Source organism: Aptenodytes patagonicus, chromosome 4, assembly GCF_965638725.1.
Source record: "Aptenodytes patagonicus chromosome 4, bAptPat1.pri.cur, whole genome shotgun sequence".
NCBI classification, from domain to species: domain Eukaryota; kingdom Metazoa; phylum Chordata; class Aves; order Sphenisciformes; family Spheniscidae; genus Aptenodytes; species Aptenodytes patagonicus.
Genome location: NC_134952.1, coordinates 83,238,993 through 83,260,108, shown reverse-complemented (window position 1 = coordinate 83,260,108; position 21,116 = coordinate 83,238,993). Strand labels below are relative to the sequence as shown.

General features: G+C 43.7%; 1 protein-coding gene across 10 annotated transcripts in view; it reads left to right on the top strand.

The window, feature by feature from the left end:
- Nucleotides 1-21,070, top strand: part of WRN (WRN RecQ like helicase) — a 47,966-nt gene extending 26,896 nt beyond the window's left edge. For all 10 annotated transcript variants that reach the window (XM_076337411.1, XM_076337418.1, XM_076337408.1 and 7 more), the window contains 17 exons: nucleotides 48-229; nucleotides 1,559-1,660; nucleotides 2,008-2,100; nucleotides 3,451-3,592; nucleotides 6,957-7,127; nucleotides 7,207-7,301; nucleotides 8,837-8,912; nucleotides 9,062-9,135; nucleotides 10,734-10,815; nucleotides 11,102-11,214; nucleotides 12,142-12,256; nucleotides 13,464-13,589; nucleotides 15,393-15,555; nucleotides 16,642-16,856; nucleotides 18,311-18,382; nucleotides 18,940-19,077; nucleotides 20,715-21,070. In XM_076337411.1, coding sequence (XP_076193526.1) covers nucleotides 48-229; nucleotides 1,559-1,660; nucleotides 2,008-2,100; nucleotides 3,451-3,592; nucleotides 6,957-7,127; nucleotides 7,207-7,301; nucleotides 8,837-8,912; nucleotides 9,062-9,135; nucleotides 10,734-10,815; nucleotides 11,102-11,214; nucleotides 12,142-12,256; nucleotides 13,464-13,589; nucleotides 15,393-15,555; nucleotides 16,642-16,856; nucleotides 18,311-18,382; nucleotides 18,940-19,077; nucleotides 20,715-20,831 — 2,076 coding nt within the window. In that variant the 3' untranslated portion in view covers nucleotides 20,832-21,070. The remainder of the gene's footprint in view (nucleotides 1-47; nucleotides 230-1,558; nucleotides 1,661-2,007; nucleotides 2,101-3,450; nucleotides 3,593-6,956; nucleotides 7,128-7,206; nucleotides 7,302-8,836; nucleotides 8,913-9,061; nucleotides 9,136-10,733; nucleotides 10,816-11,101; nucleotides 11,215-12,141; nucleotides 12,257-13,463; nucleotides 13,590-15,392; nucleotides 15,556-16,641; nucleotides 16,857-18,310; nucleotides 18,383-18,939; nucleotides 19,078-20,714) is intronic.
- Nucleotides 21,071-21,116: the final 46 nt, after the last annotated feature.

The following is a 21,116-nucleotide window of genomic DNA, read 5'->3' as shown; positions in this document are numbered from 1 at the left end:
TTGATGCTCATTTCAAAAATATTCAGCACGTGGCTCCTGTTTTGCAGTGTGTTGTGGCTACGGTGGCATTCGGAATGGGCATCAATAAAGCAGATATCCGGATGGTGATTCATTACGGTGCCCCTAAGGAAATGGAATCCTATTACCAAGAAATTGGGAGAGCTGGTCGCGATGGGCTTCCCGCTTCTTGTCACGTCTTGTGGACTGAGGCAGACTTGAATTTTAACAGGTAAATGACTCAAGACAACTGCTTTGACACAGATAGCCAAAACATACCAAAAGAAAGAGGGGCAGGGTGGGTTGGGTTGAAAATGTGACTTATTTTTGGAATGGTTCCAAGTCCTTCCCTGCATACGCACGGTACTAAGTACGCCATACTTTTTTCTAGAAGATAATCCACAAGTGCCCTAATGTTAATGAGTTTGTCCTTGTTCCAGTTCTGCTTTCTGAAGATGCTTTGCAAGGCAGGCAGTGATAAAACCTGATCGCTTGTCAGGTGACTTACAAGACTTGTTTTTAGACCCATCTGACCTGGGTTTAGACCCATCATCACCCCTTAAGAGTGCTGATGCTGTACAATTACTCTTTTTCTCTCCAGTATTTAGATGTCTAAATGGATAAATACATACTTTTTTTTTTCTTGTGGGTGGGGGAATCCCGATTGTAGAGTTCTCCTGTTAACTTTGTCTGTAGCTGGTATAGGATCAGAGAAATGTCTGAACTCAGTCATTTGAACTTGTGTCAGCAGGCTGCCGGAGTCTGTGAAACCGTATACTTCCCTGCTCTCTTTTCTTTTTCTGCAGGCGGGCAGAAACTTGCTTAGCTCAACTTTGAGCTGGAATGGTATAGCTGTGTTACTGTGGTGCCCAACACCTGCAGTATTGGCTTGTTTTCCATGTGGCACAGTGAGGGTGGTGCAGATGGTAGCCCAGGTTTGGCTCATGCAGCAGCTCAGAGCATGGGCAGAGTGAGTGCTCCATACACCCATCAAGCACTCTCATGCTATTTTCTCAGCTGGATGCTTCCAGTGAGTACTATAAAGGATATTAAATTAGGCAACAGGTAGGTGTATCCTAACATGCCGCCCCCAAATTTCTTAGAAGAGCGATGCTATCTTAGCATGTTTTGTCATCTGGCGGTGGCATTGATGAGAACTTGCCAGAGTTTGTCTGGAAAAACTAGAGACTGAGGGAAATTGCCCTCTCTCAATGCCCTTTGCCTTTGGTTCCCTGCTCTGTGCCTTCTGACATGGATGTCTGAAGCATAGTAGCTTGTGGGGTTGGAAGGAGCTCTCTGTCTCTCCTTCTGCCCTGTTCAGTATAATTGTCGTATGTAGAGGAATGTGAATGAGGCGTTCTTCTGAGCGTGCCCCATGCGATAAGGATCGAGATTGTGGAGAAACAGGCAGGCAGTTCGGGTCTAGTTTCAGTAGGATTTTTTTTCTAGCCGTTTCCGGTGAATTTGACCAAGACGGTTGTCTGACAGTCTGATTTTTGGTGTGGGACAGGGGACTAGCGGTCAGCATTTAAGGCTCTTCACTTTTCCTTTTGACTGACAGACATCTTCTAAACGAGATACGCAATGAAAAGTTCCGGTTGTACAAACTGAAGATGTTGGCAAAAATAGAGAAGTACCTTGTGTCAAATAGCTGCAGGAGGAAGTGAGTACTGGCATCTATTTAATGCTCTGTCATTTCAGTCAGCTTTGGGAAGAGCCATTGCGACTCGGTCACAACTGGAGGTTGTAACCAGAAGGCGTCTTATACTCACAATGTGTGCTGTAAACGTGTTTCATATTAAAAAGCAGTGTCAAAAAATGCGGCATTCAGCAAATATATACTTACTTATTTACCTTTTTTAAAAAAAAAGTTTCTTTAGAAGAATCAAGGCCAAATAATTGGCTCCCCACTGAATTAATTAATGATGCTGATTTCAACTCTTTTCTGCAATAAATTTAACGTGTAAATTCTTCCTCTTTTATTGAATTCCCTATGTTCCTTTTGGGTAGAATCATCCTGTCTCACTTTGAAGACAAACAACTCCGAAAGGTATCCTTTGGCATCATGGGCACAGAAGAATGCTGTGATAATTGCAGGTCCGGGTAAGCTTTCTTCCCTGAAGACTGATACAAGAGGTTACGTTCTCTCAGGATGACTTAGAAGGCAAATCATCTAAAAGAACTGACTTTTGGTGCAGCTGATCTTGCAGATGTTCAGCCTGAAGTTTATCTTTGAACAACTGTCTCTGACCTTCTCCTAAATAGTTGAGCAAGCCATGAGGCTGCTTATAAGCCCTAAGTTAGGCTGTGGGAAAGCCTGTAAACGAAGTGTGGTCACAGTTCCTAAAAGGGTTTAAAGCAACACTCTTAGTCTGTGAATACACTTTTGTTCAGTAGTTTAAGTCCTGTTAGGTAATTAATCCCAAAAGAAAACACTTGCAAGTGGAGCATTACACCATGTGTCTAAGGTTAAATTGCCAGTGTTAAGGGAGCTGTTCTGTCAGTGTGTGATGACATACGTTCTTTATAGCACTGCTAATAATCTCATAGATGTGCTGAAGAGAAGCCGGGGGCCGGTAGTCACACAAGTATGAGGAGAAACACCTTCCTCAGTTTCTCCTGTGTGCACGTACACGCTTTCCCTGAAGCTATAATAAAGGATTCCTTGTTCTTGCTGGTAGCGTGATGCTTCCTGATCAGAGACAAGATGTTATGTTGTGTTGCTTTCTGGAAAACTGTTATCAATTCAGCAACACTTCCTTTATGCTCAAGGATTAAGAAATCTTTGCCTGGCCTCTACTGAAACTAACCAAGAAGAAAATTTGAGAGATGATAATTTCTATCTTTGCAGTCACCTTGCTGTGCCAGTAAAGAGCCACGTAGTGAATTTGTGTTGCAGAACTGAAATCACTTGAAAAAGATGACTGTCCTTTTTCTTCTCCTTAGAAGTGATTTGTACCACTAATTTTTCGATAGGTTCTTCGAGACAGTAATAAATGCGTTAACAAACCCTAGAAAATCTTTAATGGGGTTGCTCTTCCCTTCTGGTTTTTTCCCTTTGTGTTATTGGGGAAAAAAAAAAAACAAACCAGACAAAAACCTCTTTGATACTAGGTGCAATTAAAGAAATGTCTTGTATGTGTAAAACAGTCCAAATATTCAAATACTAAATTCAGAAGATTGCTGAGACAATGTTGTTCTGTCACAGCAAGTACCATGAAGAATGGCTTATTGTGGGGTTGGGCAGCTGTCTTCACCACAAGCGATCCTGACTTTTGCTTGGTCTCACGTCTTTTTCAGTTCGAGTTCTTTGCGCTTGAACATGTTTGTTTATATTAATGTAACTTGAAGTGTGTATTTTATTTAGTTATCACTTGATAGACAATATTTGAAAGAAGGGGAAGGGACTTGATTTGTATGTGTGTTAAACTTGGTTTTCTTTGTGCGTTTCAGAGCCTCTTGTTTCGCAGTGTCCAGTGACGCAGAATGTGGTTTACAGGACTTTGGGAAGCAAGCGTATCAGCTGCTGTCTGCAGTGGGTGCCCTGGAAGAGAAGTTTGGAACTAGAGTTCCCATTTTGTTTCTCCGAGGGTCTGTAAGTGATAGTAAAAATCCTTGTATGTGTTCTGAGAGCGGAGGGACTGTTACAGTGTCCCTCCTTATCGATATACCAAACAATACATTGATACACATACTTATAGATGTGTATTGAGTACCTTTTTCTCAGAGAAAGCATGCTGTACTTAATTTTGTGCACGTACAGCAAATGAACAGTTTCTGCCTCCAAGCTCTTGCCATCTTAGTTCTGTTTTTCTTAACAGTGCAACGTTCAGCCTTCTCTGGCCCAAGAGTTCCGCTTAGAAATAGTACCTGTTATTTGCCTTGTGCGGAGCTGTCCTGTTACTTGTGGGTTGTTTTGAGTTGGTTATTGACAATAGTCTGTTAAACACACGAATGCCAGCCCAAGTATTGGCAGAGGTTCTAAAGCTCTTCCTCTAAGGCTCGAGCTTTTGTTTTCTTTATGGCGAGTTTGATGTTTTCGTAGAGACAGTTAAGTGTGTTTTTCATGAAGATTCATGATTTCCATTATCCTGAAAGGAATAGCCTTTTCAGAATGAAAATTCAGAGATGTTTATTCTTCATTCTGCTTGGTAATCAGTTGCTTTACGTTCGAATAAAGCAAATGGTGGCTTGCGTTCTAGCTTTGTACTGCTGGCTGACTTGGAGTAGCGAGACGGGAAGTAGGATACTAGCATGAATACAAAGGATTTCTACGTTCTTTCACTTAATGATTTTTTTTAAATACTGGGCAAGAGGAAACTCACCTGAAATAAAATATGAGAGTAAGAACAGAATCACTTTTTATGTTTACAACCTGGGGGGGGGAGGAATCACCTGTAGTACTTGATAAAACTGGGTGAATGATGTCCCTCTTTTTTTCCTTTTAATAAGAAAGTTCAGTTGCTAATTGTCACACAAGTGTGTCTAAGGGGAAAATACTGTTACAGATTTTAACGTAGTCTTGATTGTTAATTTATTAGACACTACTGGAAGAAGTGAAGATGATGCCAAATTTGCACTGCAAATAAGGAATAACCTTTTACTGCCTACAAGAATAACGTTTTCTGGGCTAACATAACTTTAACAAGTATTTATTCATTGCATCAATGTATACTCTAGAACAAATGTATGAAATGATCAATATCACCTTAAGTTTACATGCTATATCAGTCTGAGGCTGACTGGTATGTTGCTTTAAAAGCTTGTGTATAGTTTATGGAGAACAGCACTTTTGAAGTTGGTGCTGTCTTTTCGCTAAGTCCAGGTGGCCTCCAACAGGCTTTGGGTGGACCACAAGGGAGACCGTGCTTCGCTTCATGTTTGAAAGCTGACTCAGACCACGGAAGGGAACAGTCTCCTCTGGGAAACTGAATTAGAGCTGCCTTGACAGAAATATTATACTAACCCTGCTAAACCAAGAAGAATATGTAACTCTTAAGGTCTCCTTTTATCAGCAAACAGGGGAATCTGTAGCTATTTCAGCAATTATTTCATCATTATTAGTAGTCTCAGAAAGTGGTTGTGAGTGGCTTTTAGTAGTACCTCTAGCATTTAATAATTTGTACGAAGCTGAAATTGCTATTTTGGCTTCTGTTGATCAGTCCTATGCCTAGCTTAACTGATGATGCTTAGCCCAAACACGGACAAGTTTACTGTTTTGCATCTTATTCCTTTTATAGATATTTTCATTGTTGAGTTTGTTTTCCAAGTCAAACATGCTGCCATTGGAGTAATTAATGTAACTGGCATAACTGAAAGCTTGGGAATGTAATCATGCTTTTAAATAATGCCTGTTAAAAGTCCAACGAGGGCTCTCTGGAAGAGAGGACATGGGACTCGGTGCTTTCTCTTTGCCTGCTGAATAGGTGACTCGCTTGTGTTCACCGTCAGGGCTCTGTGCCCTGGTCCCATCCAGCAGCAAGCTGAGTCCCTCTTGTCTGCAGCTGGCTGCTCCAGCTTCCATCCCCTGCTGCTAAAGGTCTGAAACAAGCCCCTCTGCCTGGTGCTCCTCTCGCTGTGCATGCAGGAGAGCAGCTCCTTGACCATCTAAAATTCTCCAAATTGCTCCTTACTGTGATCCCTGGAGGTGGTACGGAGCCCAGCAGGCCACTGTGCGCTGACCACTGCCTGTCCTGGATTTCTTTCACTTGGCTTCCTCTTTTCTACGTCAACCTGCTTTATTTTCCTTTATGAGGAAAACTGCATTCTTGGGTATAGATGCTCTGTGTTTGCGTAGTGCCTAGCATGAAGGGATTCTGGTAGAAGTGCTAACAGGAATCTGGAAAACCTGTGTTAACAACCAAGCCCTAGAAATGGCAAGAGGTGAGCCTCTACCCCACTGTGTGTCCTGTTGTCAGAGATGGTAATTGTTAGTCGTGCCCCCTGCTTTTTTCCTACCACGCCCTCCCATGGGATGTCCTTACCTAATCAGCATCACAGATATGTATTTACACACGTACACTCTCTGGGGGATATGATTGGTGTATATATACGTACACGTATAGATAAAAGAAAAAACTACTTGTTTGACCATGTAGTTTCTCCAGTGGAGAGAGATTCAGCAAGTCTTACAGATAATAGGGTCTGAAGCCTTCCTTCCTGTTGATTTCATATTATGGCAATAAACTGAAACTTCTTTCCGTCTGAGATGCTTTTACCTACTGATGCTTGATCCCCTGTTACGTTCCTGTTTCAGGAAAGTTCTCAACTTTTCAGGCTTGTGCCAAGAGTTGCTCTTCTTGTGAAAGGGGCTTTAGCCCCTTGCCATCCATTTGGGCCCTGAGCTCAGGGGGGATGAGAACCCATCAGACAGGAGCTATCAGCTTTTTTAGAGTCTGAACCACTGGTAAGAGATGAGTAAAACAGCAACTTTTTAAAAAAACAAACAAACAAACCCCACTTTGCAATGAAGGCCAGGTTGACTTGAACCGGTTGAATACAAACTGCACTAGATGACTTTCTTTGCTGCTGTGGATGGCTGGGTCATTGCTGTAACCTCCTCCGTATACACAGGGATATGTTTTAACGGTTCTGTGATCTAAGAGTAGGTTTGTCTGGGGTCTTACTACAAAAGTCATGATCTTGTCCCAGCCTTGGCAGAAAGCAGAGACGTGGATTAGGTTAGTAGAGGTGAAACTGCTCTTCAGGTGACATGAACGAGGCAATAGGCATGGTTTATGCTCTTATCGTTGAGGTGCTGTAGGTGTGGTTATTGTAATGCGTGTCATGTCAACTTCAATGAAATATTTTGGCTTGTGACTTTTCTGTAAAGTTCTTCTGTGGAGGAATGTTCTTGAGGGCATGCTCCTCGCATCTGGGGTTTTTGGTTTACTGGTTATATTGGAAACTCTCTTCCACAACGACTGGAGAAGTCTGACCAATTCTTTTAATCATTTTAGAGTTCTCAACGCTTGCCAGACAGATACCGAAGACACCCTCTCTTTGGTAGTGGAAAAGACTGGCCGGAGAACTGGTGGAAATCGCTCTGCCAACAGTTGATGATGGAAGGATTCCTCAGAGAGGTCTACGGGCATAGCAAGTTTGCAGCCACATGCGTGCTTACCCAAAAGGTACTTTTTGGTGTGAAACTACCCATCGAAAGCTTCTCTGAGTAATCTATAGCTAAACCGTGTGATTTATTTCTTACAGGGTAGGAATTGGCTGTTAAAAGCTGGATCTGCCTCAAGTCCAAGTCTTCTATTACAGTCCAGCGAAGACCTTAATCTGCAGAGACCTCCTAGAGGGTAATTATAGTACATGCGTTCTCTTGAGCACTTTTTTATTAATTTAACATCAGGTCCGTTTCTGAAGCCTGCTTCTGGAGATGGCTAGGTTGGGCAGGAGACTTCTGCACTTGATTTTTCTAGCCAAAGTTTTCCCTTAGGCAGTATCATAATACAAAAAAAAAAGTCAGTGGGACTGCCTGGATAGACACCTCTATTGACTGCTGGTACAAAAGGTGACACGTCGTCTAGTCCTCTCGAGAGAGCGTGGCTCGCAGCCTAAATCTGGCAGTGCCTCATCACTGAGGTCTTCAGTGCAGCTAATCGGACAGTCATGTAACTGGGAAGGTTAGTGCGGAAACGTAGTTCAGAGAAACTACCAAAACTAGTTAGAAAGCGTGTGTCTTCACCAATGATTCCGGGTAGCCTGGAAGCATGTTGTGGCAATGCATCCTCATGGAGAAAGTAATCAGCTAAAGACAAGAAGTGGTAGAGGAAAATCCATCAAGATTTATGTTCTTTCTAATGCTGATGAGTTAAATCATGAGACTTTAAATAGAGCAGCTATCAACTTGTTTTCCCAGTTATGCACTTGACCTACTTCTTCATAAAATTTAAGCTGGGAATGAAACGGAGAAGCCTTTATTGTAACAAGAATTGATTCAACACGGATGTGTAATAGTTTGTGTTCGTGTATTTCTCTTTGTGAAATTCTTTGACTATTTCAAGGTCTTGGTGAGTATGTCTGCACAAGTGGGGAGTTTTTTCAGTGGTGGTGGTGAGGTATTTGCCATCGGAGTATACAGCTCCAAAAAAATAGCATGCGAGGTTTGGCTTGTAATCTTTTGCTTCTGATTATATTTAATAAATAGTATCGTGTTGGTTTTCACAAACGCTACTTCTGACCAACCCTTTTGAAGTGTAAGATAATGAACTGGAGGTTGCAGAGGCATCGCTGTGACAAGAAATAATATTAGAACAAGGCTCTTCAGTGCTGGCCTTAGGAGCCTGTTCTGGTGTCTAGATTGTCTTAGTGTTGCTAAAAAAAATGTGTAAATCGGGGAATGACCAAGTACCAATTTTCTTTTGCTTTCTAATATTCTACTGTTGTGGCTCTTTCAGCTACTGTCTACAGGTCTTCTAGAAGGAAAAAAAAATGCTTATTATGAAACAGTAAGCAACGGCAAAAGCTGTATGCTTAGTGCAAACCAGAAAGTTGGTACTCGTTTGTTTTCTCCAGTAATGCGATCTTTAAAATTGAATCTTTTTCAAGTGCTGTCACCTTTTCTGTCACCAAAATCTTTCTTCCATAAGGCAAGATTCTTGTCCCTTGTTAAAGTTTTGGTATTAACAGGCTTTGAGGTCCTCGGTGTTTTTTCACAAAGAATGGTGATTCTAATAATAAAAATCAATAAGAACTTTTGATTTGCCAAAGATAGCCCTGTACCAAGTTCAAATAAGTTTGCTTAGTAAAATGTCGATTTTCTTTAAATGGCAGTGTCACTGTACAAATGACTTGGTCTGATTTGATTAAGATATAATTCGTTTTATTACAGCAGTAGACGTTTACCTGTGCTCTCAACGCAGTCCTCCCCAGGCGCAAAAGGAGCAACGCGGTCACCAGTCAGGCAGGTCCGTCCTTGTTGGTATTAAAAAACATAAAATAAAAATAAAACCTTGCGAGTGTATCGTGGTGTCACAAATGAGTAAGCTGCTGCTAACAGCAACTTCAATGGAAAGACGAAAATCAGCATTTGTCTGTCTTGTTCTGTTTTTTATAGATGTCTCTGTATGATATGTTTTCACATGAAAGAAAATGTACAACTCCTTCACGAAGCAATAACATGCTTAACAGGTACAGTATTTTAAAGCAGAATTACCTAATTTTGACTGTGTTAATAGGGATACTGTTCGTAGGATGATCCTTTAAAACCAGCATTTTCCTATGTGAAGTGGTGGTAAAAATGTTTAATATATTAAAAAAAGTCGCGTGCTTAAAACTTGCTGTACATTGCATTATATTTCAAAACGTTGAACTATGACAACACTTAACAGGCTTTGCTGAATTTGACAAGTTGTGTATATTTGTAGTGTCCCAGGCCAAGCAAGCTTTATGAATTGCTGAAGTGTAAACTGTCTCACTGGTATTACTTCAAATCCAAGCAAAAGAAATAGCAAGTATTGATAAAAATGGAGCGATAGCAGGTTTATATTGGATACTTTTACTGGGCCCATGTTTTTTTAGTCTGTCTTCTATGTGATGGTTGAAACGGTAATACATTTTAACTTGTGATGATCTAAAAACAAAGAAATGGGGAATAGGCTTTTTCAAACAGTTTGCAAATATAATTCAGGCAAAAAAGTGGTCAAGTTGTGACTCGCTTTTAAAGCTGGCAGAACTGAAGCCATGCCTTGTGCAGGGGCCGTAAGTGAGCGTGTAGGTTTCTGCCTTTCCACACGAGTCTGGAGAAGACTGAGATCACGTTGAGGCTCCCTCAGGTCAAAAGAAATAAAACAAGCTGTTGCAAAAAGCAGACCAAGTAATTTATTTTCCTGGCTTGTGTGGTGCTTCAAATTAAACCCACCTTGCGTTTCTGAGCAGTTCGATTCCTCCTTCAGGCAAGCAGCCTGATGCTGGCAGACGACAGGAAAATAGGTTATGTCACTTAAGCTGAATAACTGCCACTGTAGCCGTGTGAAGAAAAATCATTTTAGGGGCAGCTGCAGTCCAAAAGAAGCGTTATTTCACACTTTGCTTGGGAAAGGACGCTCTTAGTCCAGCTTGTCTGCTAACAGATATTGCAGTATTATCATAGCAGTCTAATTAGGGGTGAATGTCCCTAAGTACACGAGCCCGCGGACTGGTAGCTGCGGTGCTGCTCTCTAGGCAGACGTGCCTAGTGGTAACATCAGCTAACTCTGCTTACAGCACAGCAGCTGTGTCCTTGTCACTGCTTTTGAAGTCACTAGCTTTTTTTGGCCAGGATTAATGATACCTGCCATGGGGCAAAATGTAAGGTGTTTCTCATGGGATGCTGTCAGAATGATGTCATGAATGGACAAATGCTTCTAAGAACGCGCTTTTGTTGACAATACGGGAATACGGCTGTTCACAGGGATATTGGTGTGCTTGTGGTTTTGTTTTTTTCTCTTTTCACAAAAGTGCAATTTCATCTGCTTGAGCTTTGTACAGTAAGAGGCTGTTTTTAAGTTACAGGACCAGACACAGAGGAGTTCTGTTACATTAGGGATACTGCTGATTCTGCCCCAACCAGCTCAAGTCCCGTATGAGTGCAGCGCTAGCGCGAGGTGCCAGACCACGGTCTGATGGTGCTGTCACAGAGCAGGCAAAATAAGTTGGGCTGCTGCTCTCTCACAGCCTTGTGCAAAGTTCCTGAATGAATTGATCTAACACAAGGCTTGTTTCACACTACCTTTTTTTTTTTTTGGTAGTGTTGCAGAGCGCTCGCCGGTGAAATCTTCTCCTCTGAAGCCCACAGAACCTGTTGTTTCATCCCGAGAAAAAGAACTAGAGGTAAGGTGGGGTTTGCTTTGGAAGAGGGAGGATATCTGTGAATTGCAGTCAACCACAGTCATCCTGTATTGGAGCAGCTGGCTTGGGCAGTTCTTAATATTACAAAGATGTTTTGAATAGAAGTCCTAGAAGAGGGTTTAGATATGTTAAGACGGATTAATGGATTGCAGGGTTTTTGTATATGAGAGGAAAGATGAGGGAAGTTACAACTTTTCCTCTCATATTAATTACACCTACATGAGAGATGTAGAGGTGCTTCATGAGAATTTGGCTCTCTTCTTCACAGACTGCTCTGTATGGCAAGCTGCTGACTGCTAGACAGAAGGTAGCTAATGAGAAGGTAATTCCTCCAGCTGTCTTGGCGACCAATAAGATCCTGGTGGAGATGGCCCGAATAAGGTAAAGCCAGCACGCATACATGTTGTACAAACTGAGAAGGCTGCAACCCAAGCCACAAATCCCCTTTCTGCTTCCGTTGGGAGAGTATGCCTCATTGGTAGAGGAGCAGCTCTTTTCCTGAGGATCTTCATTTGCTCTAATACCCTTGTAGACCACTAACTGGTGTAAGTTAAACAGTTACTGACATGAGACTTGCTTCTTCATTCTAGTTACTAGGAAAAAACAAACAAATGACAACTTTGCCTGTCTCTGTATCCAAACCTCCTGTTAGGTTGACCGGTCAGAGTAGGAGGGTGTATGTTTTCTACTAATCCTTACCTTTCTATATCTGCTTCTATCTGATGTGTTTTGATCCTTTTAGTATGCCCTTATCCTGCTAAGGGTCAGCTGCTGGTCAGGACTTGTCCCTTACCTTGCATGGGTAGCTCTATAGTGTAAAAGATTAAGCACAATTTAGTGTGGCTCTCAACTACTGAAAGGAGGGGAACAAATTCTTCGGTTTTTTTCTCATTGTATGAGAGGGTATTGTGGGGCAGCTCGGTTGGTAATGCATCTGAAGTGCCTTCCCCAGGTACTAAAAGGCATTAGACAAAACTACTTTCTGGAATGCCTATGTTGTTATTTCATGGAAGAGCTCTGGGCTTACATGCTCTTGGGAGGTAAAAGCAAATAAAGATGGATGTGGTAAACTGATCCTCCAAAGTATTAAGCAGCAAACTTGAAGTTTTTGCTGTGGTCGAGCTTCATGCTTCAGAAGCGCGAACAGTGAACTTAATTAGTGGCGGAGATGATGAGGGTACAGTAATAACATTTTCAAGTTTTGACCAATAGATCTGTAGGCCAAGCGCGTGTCATTCACAGACACTTGATGTTTCAAAGCATTGGCGTAGGACACTTCCATGGCTTTTATTATTCATCCTAAACCAGGCCTACCAATGTTGAGAATCTGAAGAAAATTGATGGTGTATCTGAAGCAAAATCCACCGTGTTGGTCCCTCTCCTGGCTGAAATAAAGGACTTCTGCCAAGTGAATGGTTTGCAGGTACGATTTATTAAAGTGTCTGCTACTTTGCAAGAGTCTTAAAGGCGTAATTTGGTCTGCAGCTGTCGGATGTCTCCTTCATAGTTTGTCCTCGTCACAGCTATTCCATCCAGGCATGGCAGTGAAACTTGCCAGCCTTGCGTACAAATAGGCCTCCCAAATCTGAATGTGCTACTTGGCAGTGACGTTGGGACCTGGCTGACGTTTCAGGTTGGTGTGGTCATCTTGAAAGTCAAGGGCATCCTTATAAAGGTCACCCGTCTGGCCAGGCTGTGTCCCCAGTAGGTGCCGTATGGAGAGCTTGCGGCTAGTTCTTGTGATTTGGGGCTGGAGGCCAAAGGTATCGTGAATGTTCCTTCACGATGGCCTATTGACTTGGTAGACTTGGAGGGCAGGGCTTTGCTTCCTTTAAGTTTCTCCTTAGGAGACTGGCAGAAGAGGTTAGACTTCCAGCTGTTGGAAATACTCCTGTTGGTTCTCTTCTCACAGCTGATTTTCTTCTGTCTGAGACTTTCTGTAGAGTGGCTCCTCGCCAGTCACTATGGTGAGAGACACCACTAGGGAGGGGCCATGGAGCAGAAGATTAGAGGAGCTATGAAGCAGTTTTGCTTTGGGGATCTTAACTGTAGATTTACATAGAAATTAAATGGATTTATCTAGTCTAGAAAGCAGGTAGAGCAGCAATACGACTTCTCTGTAATGCTTGAGAAGACTCTGTGGAGTGGTCTTACTGCTTCACAGACAGCTATTACAATCTAGGAATGGGGACTAAAAGTGTTCTGGGTTTTTTTTTTTTCCCCCCAAGAAATCTGTGTTGAGCAAAAGATAAAAACAAATGGAGGTGTTTCCCGTACTAAGCAGCAGACTGAATACCGCAGTTTGTTCTGATGGAATAGTTTTGCATGTAATGAGCAACACCTAAGAGGTTGTGTTGACCTGGACACTGTGTTTCTGGTTGGGTTTTTTTTGCAAGTCCCTTGGACAATCCCATGCTTGTTTTATTAAGAGGGGAGTATGTGGGTGTCCGTCTGGATTCCCTCTTTGCTTTGTTTTTCTTTGGAGCACGGACTTGGGGGTCAAAACCAACCTCTATAGACATGAATGACTCCATTTATGTTACTCCTTGAGGTAACTTCAGATAATGGGAGGGTGATCCATTGGTTGTTACTGGGATATAAGTCTTATAAATCCTCTTCATCTCATTTAGACGGACACATTCCCCACATCTGGATCTAAAGATCAGAAAGAAGCATCTCCCTGGAAGCGTACTAGAGCCCTCTCTTGCTCAGAGCGTATCACTTATGTCCTGTTCCAAGAGAGAAATCTCTCTGTGGTAAGCTTTTTCCCTGTGGAGGTCACTTCCTTTTTGAAAACTAACGGTGGGGATGTTTTGTCTAGAGGAGGGGGATTTGCAAGTTCTCTTAAACCCCCTGCCCAATGCTGTGGCGGGGTTGCTTTAAAACACTGAGGCAGTATCTTCCCTGACAAATGGTAGCTCATCTAACTTATCAGTATGGACCGGTAAAAGTATGAAAAACTGGGCTCGCTGTGAGGTGGGATACAGCGAGATAAGTTACGGCTCCCTGCTGTTACAGTGCCCGCACAGATTGGCAGGGCATCAGGCAGAAATGTTGCTGTTACTACGTTGGCCTGTTCAAGTACGGTTAGGCAGCGTGCTTTTCTATTGCAGGTGTTAGTTCTGCCTGTTTCTGTATTTTTTTTTCTCTCTTTTCACAGTCGTAAGGGCGTACAGGAAAAACTTACTGATCCATAGCCTGCTGCAAAGGACACAAGCATGGGGCCGTATATAGGTGTATCTTTAAGGTTAATAACCGCTGGGATAAACTTCACTAACTCTGTTCTTGGTTTAGGTAGCAAATCCCTATTCCTTTACCTATGCTATATCCATGTGTAAGACTTGCATGTCAAGAAACAAAGCTCATGGAAGGATTCAATGCAAAACTGAAGTCTAAGTGCGAAGTGTTATCGTGGCTTTCTAGTTCAGATTTTGGCAAGCTGTGTTTCCTGTTAGGAACGAAAGTTGGCGACAAGTTACCCGTCGCATCTAAGTTGTCGAAATGCTACAGGGCATGTGGCTAAACTGGCATCACGCCATGTGCCCTGTGAAGATGAGCTTCGTGACCTGCTCTGATGTAGCTTTATTTATTGCTTTTTAATTCTACAGTAGGAAACGAAGTTGCTTTGAGTTTTGCTTTGCCCCTCCCAAGAGTATGGGTAAACCTTGTCAGATGGTCCCTAACTTAAAAGTGTACCTAAGGACTAATTAACCAGAAAGAGTTGTACAGTTATTAATGGGTAACTTGATGCTCTGTAGCCACTAATCCTGATGATTATATGTGTGCCATGTGTATCATCCGGGGAGAAATCAATAGAAGCTTGAAACCTGTTCTTCCGAGGAAGAGAAGTAACCAGTTTGAAATCTCTTCTTGAGAAGTACAAGTTTAGGTAGATAAAGTTTGAGATGTTTTTTCTTCAAGGCAAATGTTTGAGAAGAATTCATTTAACAGGTGTGAAAATGAGGAGGAATTTGTTTTGGCACGGTTATCCGTGTTCTGCATAGATGTTATGAATCCAACGGGCCACTGGAAGGTCGGGTGCATCACAGCTACTTTGCGGGAGACATCTGAAGCTTTGACACAGAAATCCCGTGAAGTAGGAGCTGGGTTGATGCACTGACTTAACTGAGGCGAGAACGTCCGTTTCCTTTGTGGTAGAAATTGCTGGGATTCAGCTGCCGCAGGGCGGAAAGGGGGTGGTAGTGAGTGTTGTGACATGAGGGATGTGAGCTATAAGCAGGCTGTAGTGAGCCTTTGAGGTGGCTGCACAGCACCCTTCCTCTGTAGAACCTGTCTTCCTCTGAAGTAAGTTCAAGCTGCGATGTTGCGTTCAAGCTGAGAAGTAGTAGCCTCAAGAGAAAAATGCTCTTTACAAGCTGGAAGGGAAATGAGGTAAATATTAGGAGTAACAAAGCTGTTTTGGGGAGCTTCGTTGCACTGCTATGTGCCAGTATCCCCTGATAGCTTTTTTGGGAATGGGAGGTTGCCAGGTTTTGAGCTTTCAGTTTGTATTTCAGACACTTCTGCCGTCTCAATTCTTTCTGCCTTTGTTTCCCTAGAGGATTATAAGCGAGAGCAGATCTCTGCCTCTTTCTGAGGTTGGCGCTCACCTGTTCCAGGCGATGAAAGCTGGCTACCCTGTCAACCTGGAGCGAGCAGGTTTGACTCCTGACGTTCAACAGATCATTTCTGACGTTATCCGTAATCCTCCCATTGACTTGGGTGAGCATCGCGGCCCTTACCTGAAGCTTCTCATGACAGTGGCATACAGACGAAGGGAATGACAAACTGACAGCTCAGCTGCTTCTTTAGGTAGAACCCATCATTTCTGGAAGGCCTGTGGCTGTGGAAAGGCAGAGCATGGCAATGCCAGGATCATTGCTTTCCTTTCAAGGTTATGCTGTAAAATAAGGCAATTGTGATTATTGAAAAGCGAAAAAGCCCTTCACAAATCCTTTTACTCAGTTGTATGGCTGTTGAAAAGATTCAGGCATCATTCTGGACTCTGTATTTACTCAAGTATTTTTGGAGAAAACATCGGCCTGACAGTCTTCCTGTAAGTACTGGCATCTACAGAAAATACGTCGAATAAGAGCTGTACAATTTCCCCAGTGCAACTCCTCTGCGAGATCCTCGTTTATGATGAGGAGGCCGAGAAATGCAGGAGAAGCAGTTCTTCTTCCTCTTAACACTGTCATGTGGTGCCATGGGCTAGTTCAGAGGCTGGAGACAACCGTGTACTGACTTGTGGTTCTGCGACTGGGCGACTTAAAGTTCAGTCTTGCCCTAGTAGTTTAATTTCTTAGGTTGGCAGAGTTTGCTGACTTGCTAGCTTCGTTACTCTTGTCCTATTGTGGATTAACGTGTCTTTTCAGCAGCAGTTACAGGCTCAACCAGACTCTAAGATAGCTTCCTTAAATTTAGTGCCACGCTGGAATGGAGAACTGGCACGGCGCTATATTTAAGAAAGCAGAGAGGCTTTTCAGCCTGAGCTAGTATAGCCTTCCTCTCAAGAGAAAATGGTTGATCGGACATGCAAGTTAGAGGCAGGCGATTCTGATGTTTTTAGACTATATTTGAGGACAGTAGGTTTGTGTGAGCGTGAATGAGGTGGGGATTTATCCCATGAGCTCATGATCTGTTTTCTTACGAGTCAAACCCATATGTCTTATTTCTTGTCTTTTCCAAGTCTTAATCTATCCTGTGGTTTAATGAGGGACAACTGATGTGTTTTTACAACGTAAGAAAACTGAATAAGGGGCAAGAGGATTAAAAAACAATTAATATTGTGTTCATATTTTTTCCAAGACACCACCAAAATTCAAGCTATTCGAAAACTTGTTCCTGCAAATATTGAACTGTATCTCATCAGGATGACTATTGCGTTATTGGAGAAAGAGGATAGAAATAAGTCTCAGCATGGCTCAGGCGTCAAAAGGATGTTGGTGTGGTCAGAAGGGCAGCAGGAAAAAACAGGAGCAGATGAAGCAAGCCGGGAAGATGCCTTGTGGAGTAAAACCAAGGTTAGTAAAAGAGGGTCTAAAACTGGTTTTGTGAAAAGAAAGTTTTCTCTTTGTAGGAGCGGACTAAAAGCCCTTTTATGTTGTTGCTGTTTCCAGTAGTGCTTAGTGTCTCATCTTCACAATCCACCTTTCCTGCAGCTTTGAGTAAGCCTGCCTCCCTCTCCTCTGAGAGCAATGCTCAGAGCGGAATCAGAGGCTTCCCCTTGCCGAGTATTGACCTAGGAAGAAGGCTGCCCCTGTACAGCCTAGCTGCGACCTGTTAAACTTGTCGCCTGAGTTAATCTGTTCCCATGTGGGACTTGTTGGCTCATCTCTAATGTAGTAAGTCCTGGACATGCAGCCCAGGAAGATCAGGCATGTGATGGTCCACCACTGTAGACCGTCACAACTGCAGCTTAATAATGGCCTCAGAGAGGATGGAAGAACACTTTCTGCTGTTGTCCAGCCCTTTGGGACGTGGATGCAAAATTATTTACGTCCCCTGTAAAATCCCAGGTTTACACTAGCCGGGGCAGTGGAGGAAAAAGCTGAAATTCCAAGTTCTCCCCAGTATGAAAACCTTTGGCAAGCTGGATCCTTCATAGCCACAAAGTCCAGTGTTCTGCCCTTGCCTTGCTTCTGTGCATTGGTAGCTGATCACCAACCTGATGTGGGAATAGAGCAGAAAGCCCTAAGATAGCAGAAAAGTTGGGAGTGGGAAAAAGCCAGAGGCGATGCCTGCCAGATATGTCTCGCAGTCTTTCATGGGTTCCTCTGTTGCTTGAAACTGCTGGGCGTAGCTGTGATAACGAGAAAAGTGTCATGCCGTAAGTCTGACTCACTGGGGAGAAATCTCAGGAAATAAGGAGCTCTTTGTGGCTCTTGGAGGAAGGCCAGGCTAGTCTTCTGAGCCCTCGGCTGGCCTCTCGGCGTCTCCCAAGCCCCAGTTAAGTACCTTGTACAAAAGGCCGCCCTGCACTGAGTGGCTCCTGGTGGGAATGGCAAAAAGAAATTATAAACTCTAAATCCTTCTGCTGCCTGCGCTAGGATTTCATGTCTGTTCCTTACAGGGTTTGGGGTTGATTTCTTGAACTCTGGCTCAAACCGTTTTTCAAGCCTTGCCATTTTGCCAAATGGATTGTTTCTTGCATCCCGGAGTGCTGTTTTGTTTTTACGACGTCTGTGTCTGAGCCTTCTTTTTCCTGAAGTTGACCTCCTGGCAGTCTGATTGCGTGAGCTCTAATTACACTTTTTCCTGCTCCTGTTAGCTGCTGGAGCTAATAACAGGAATGATGTGCTATTAGAAATCAAATTAATATTACGCAAATGAGTAGACTGCTAATCCAAACAGTCTTTATTTACTTCTCCTTCAGAAGATATCCTGGTTCTAATAATTCGCTGTGGCAAACAGCTTTTAAATCTGCTAATGAATGTTCTTGGATTTTAACAACCTTACATTACTGCTGCTTCTACAGGGTAATTTGATCAACCCGACATTGAAGGAAGGAGCAGAGAAAACCCATCTGCGAGGGGTGCCTTCGGCTTCGGTAAACAGATGTGCTTACTGTAATAAAGGGTGCTGTAGACTTGCCGTTAGCGATGCTCTCAGTAACACCGAGATGCGTAGTTGATCCAAAAATCTCAGCTGGGCTGTTGCAACCTATGACCAGCAGGCATTGTATAGAAATTAGAAGTTAATGCCTCTGTGCCCCCTATGCCACTTTTAACTGACACCTTTGCTGTAAAAACACATTAGAAAACACAGCATTTGTGAGTCAGAAGCAAGTATTGCAAGTTCTCAGGGCCACGGGGATGAAGGAAGTGCTCTTCTCCACTACAAAAAAAGTGCCCAAGTACAAGTTCCGCTTCCCTTGTGTTTGAAATGGATGTACTTGCTCAAATTTTTTTGTGGCGAAATGGATAAGAAATAGCTAGTCATCTCATTAAGCAGAGGTGTTGGAACTCTGTTTATAATTACAAACTCATTTACTTCCAAAAAAACCCCTCTGAAACGCAGCCTTTGCATTGAATCTGGTTTGTGCAGACTTAAGCTTTAATGTTGCGATACATCTAACAGCCTGCTTCCTTACTGTCCTATGGAAAGGCTGTACAGAGCGTGGATTACAGCCAGCCGGGCAGCAGAGGGGCAGCAGGCCGCCTCAAGCCCATCACCCTGGCCTCCTGGAATCAGCCTGCCCTCAATCCCGATGAGGAGGAACTGTTTGCTGACTCTCAGCTGAAGGTGAGACCGCCAGGAGCAGAGCCCGGACCTGATGATTGGGGTGTCGATCTCGAACAAACCAAAACCCCAGCTTCTGTCTGGGTTCTTTACTGTGCCTAAAACCTTGGCCTGGATTGCCAGCCGACTTCCCGTGTTAATATCCTTGGTATAGTGACAGCATGCTGCTGTAGTTGTCCTTGCTGTGCCTGGATGTACCTCTCTCACAGCATCAGCCTGCTACAGAAATTTTCTTCCCCAGTACATCTTGTCAGCCATCTAGTGGCAGATGCTTCCACCACTTGAAGAGGACGTTTGGCTCCCTTTCCTCTTTCAGGTATAGGGTTGTGTGAGATTGTACGCTGATCCCATTAAGGATTGTTGCACTGGTGTTTATATAAATGCAAGTTGTATGAGCGTACATCTAGTGTTTTTTCTAAAGGGAGCTCGTGTGGCTCTGGCCAGCACTACTTGCTGTACAACTCGCTTCAGTTTGAAGCTGGATATTGATATGAGTGCAAAACATCATGCAGAGAAATCATTATTCATGGTCTGGTCAGTGTTAGGTAGGTGTAACTCCTAAATAGCACAGCAGCTGTCTTATTTGAAACGCTAAACGCACTGTAATGTTATCTTTTCGATTGCTGGTGATAGCTTCAGCGAACTCCCAGAACATCAGTTCCACATAAAGCCCCTTTGTTGCAACACAGGAACAAAGCACGACCAGTGTAATGGTCTCTGCACCCTTCCTGCTTCACCCAAGCTTGGGCTGCGAGTCCTGGTGTTGTGCGCACACCTCTCGATGTACGCACTGGAGCAACCTCTCTTCTGGCTGTAGATGGGTCCTCCTGATGTCTTTCCCAAGGGCGGCTCGCCAGCAGTCTTGTTCGTCTTGAGATGAACGTCTCGATAGCGATTGGTCTTCCATTACGTAAAAACCGGTGGCTGAAGGATGACCAGAAACCCATTCATCTCCTCACTACACGCTCTTAGAGGAATTCATGGCTTTACGCTGCCCTAGCATCTCTTCCCACCACAGTGCAAGAGATGCACCCAGCAGTCATGGAGAGCGCCGTATGTTCAGACTCTCCCTGGGGGACATGACCCCTACGTGAGTCCTGCAGAGCTCGTGACCTTTGTGAGGAGAGGGAGGGAAGAAAAGGTGCCTTGCACAATTGGCTGTGGGTTTCAGTCCCTTTTTCTCCAGTAGCAAGCGGGGAAGGTAGCAGGTACTGCTGCTGTATCCGCCAGCTTGGGGCATCCACTTCCATCCCCTGCCTGGGGCTGTGTTTTTTTTTTTTTCCACAGGTCACACGGGCGAGCTGCAGTTCTTTCACTTCTTGTCTTGACAGTTGGGGTTGCTTTGGTTTGTGTTTTTCTAAAGGTCATGGGTGAAGGTCAGCCTAACATTTGCATGCTGGCACACCTCTGTTGTTTCCAGCCAAATGTTTCCCATCTTTGGTTCTTCTCCGTGCTCTAGCTTGATTTTTTTTGTTAAGTTCCTCAATTATGTAAAAAAGGTGTTGCGTTTAAGGGAGACATAAGCGTTCTGCTAAACAGGTAGACAGTTCCCATCTCTTGGTGAGGGTGACTGTTTTTGGGGTAGAGCTATACCGCTGTCAGTGCTTGCTTTTTACCACATCTTGGTTTTCTTCTTCCAGAGCTCGCATCCCCCTTTCAAGAGGAAGGTGCCGGAATGGTTTGGAACCGCGGCCATGACAGTTCAAACCCAGACGAAGAAATCCAAAGCAGAGACCACAAAAGGGATTTTTAGTTGAATACAGAAAGGAAGATTTCTTTTTTCTATCTGGCCTCCTAATCTAATGCTCATCTCATGTTCAGAGTACTGCTTCCCAGGGCTTGTTTCCCTACCCCTGCTTCCCTCGTCCTGCCTGCGCCTCCCTCTTCTCTCATCTTCCTTGCGTCAGGCTCGAGCGGCTCCCCCCCAGCACGGCGCTTACGCTTTTTCACTGTGTGAAATTTGTTGTTGTTAATAAATAACCCGCGTCCCCGCCTCTCCGTGTTGCACAAGGGTTAAGGCCGGCCGGACGACCGGCGCGTCG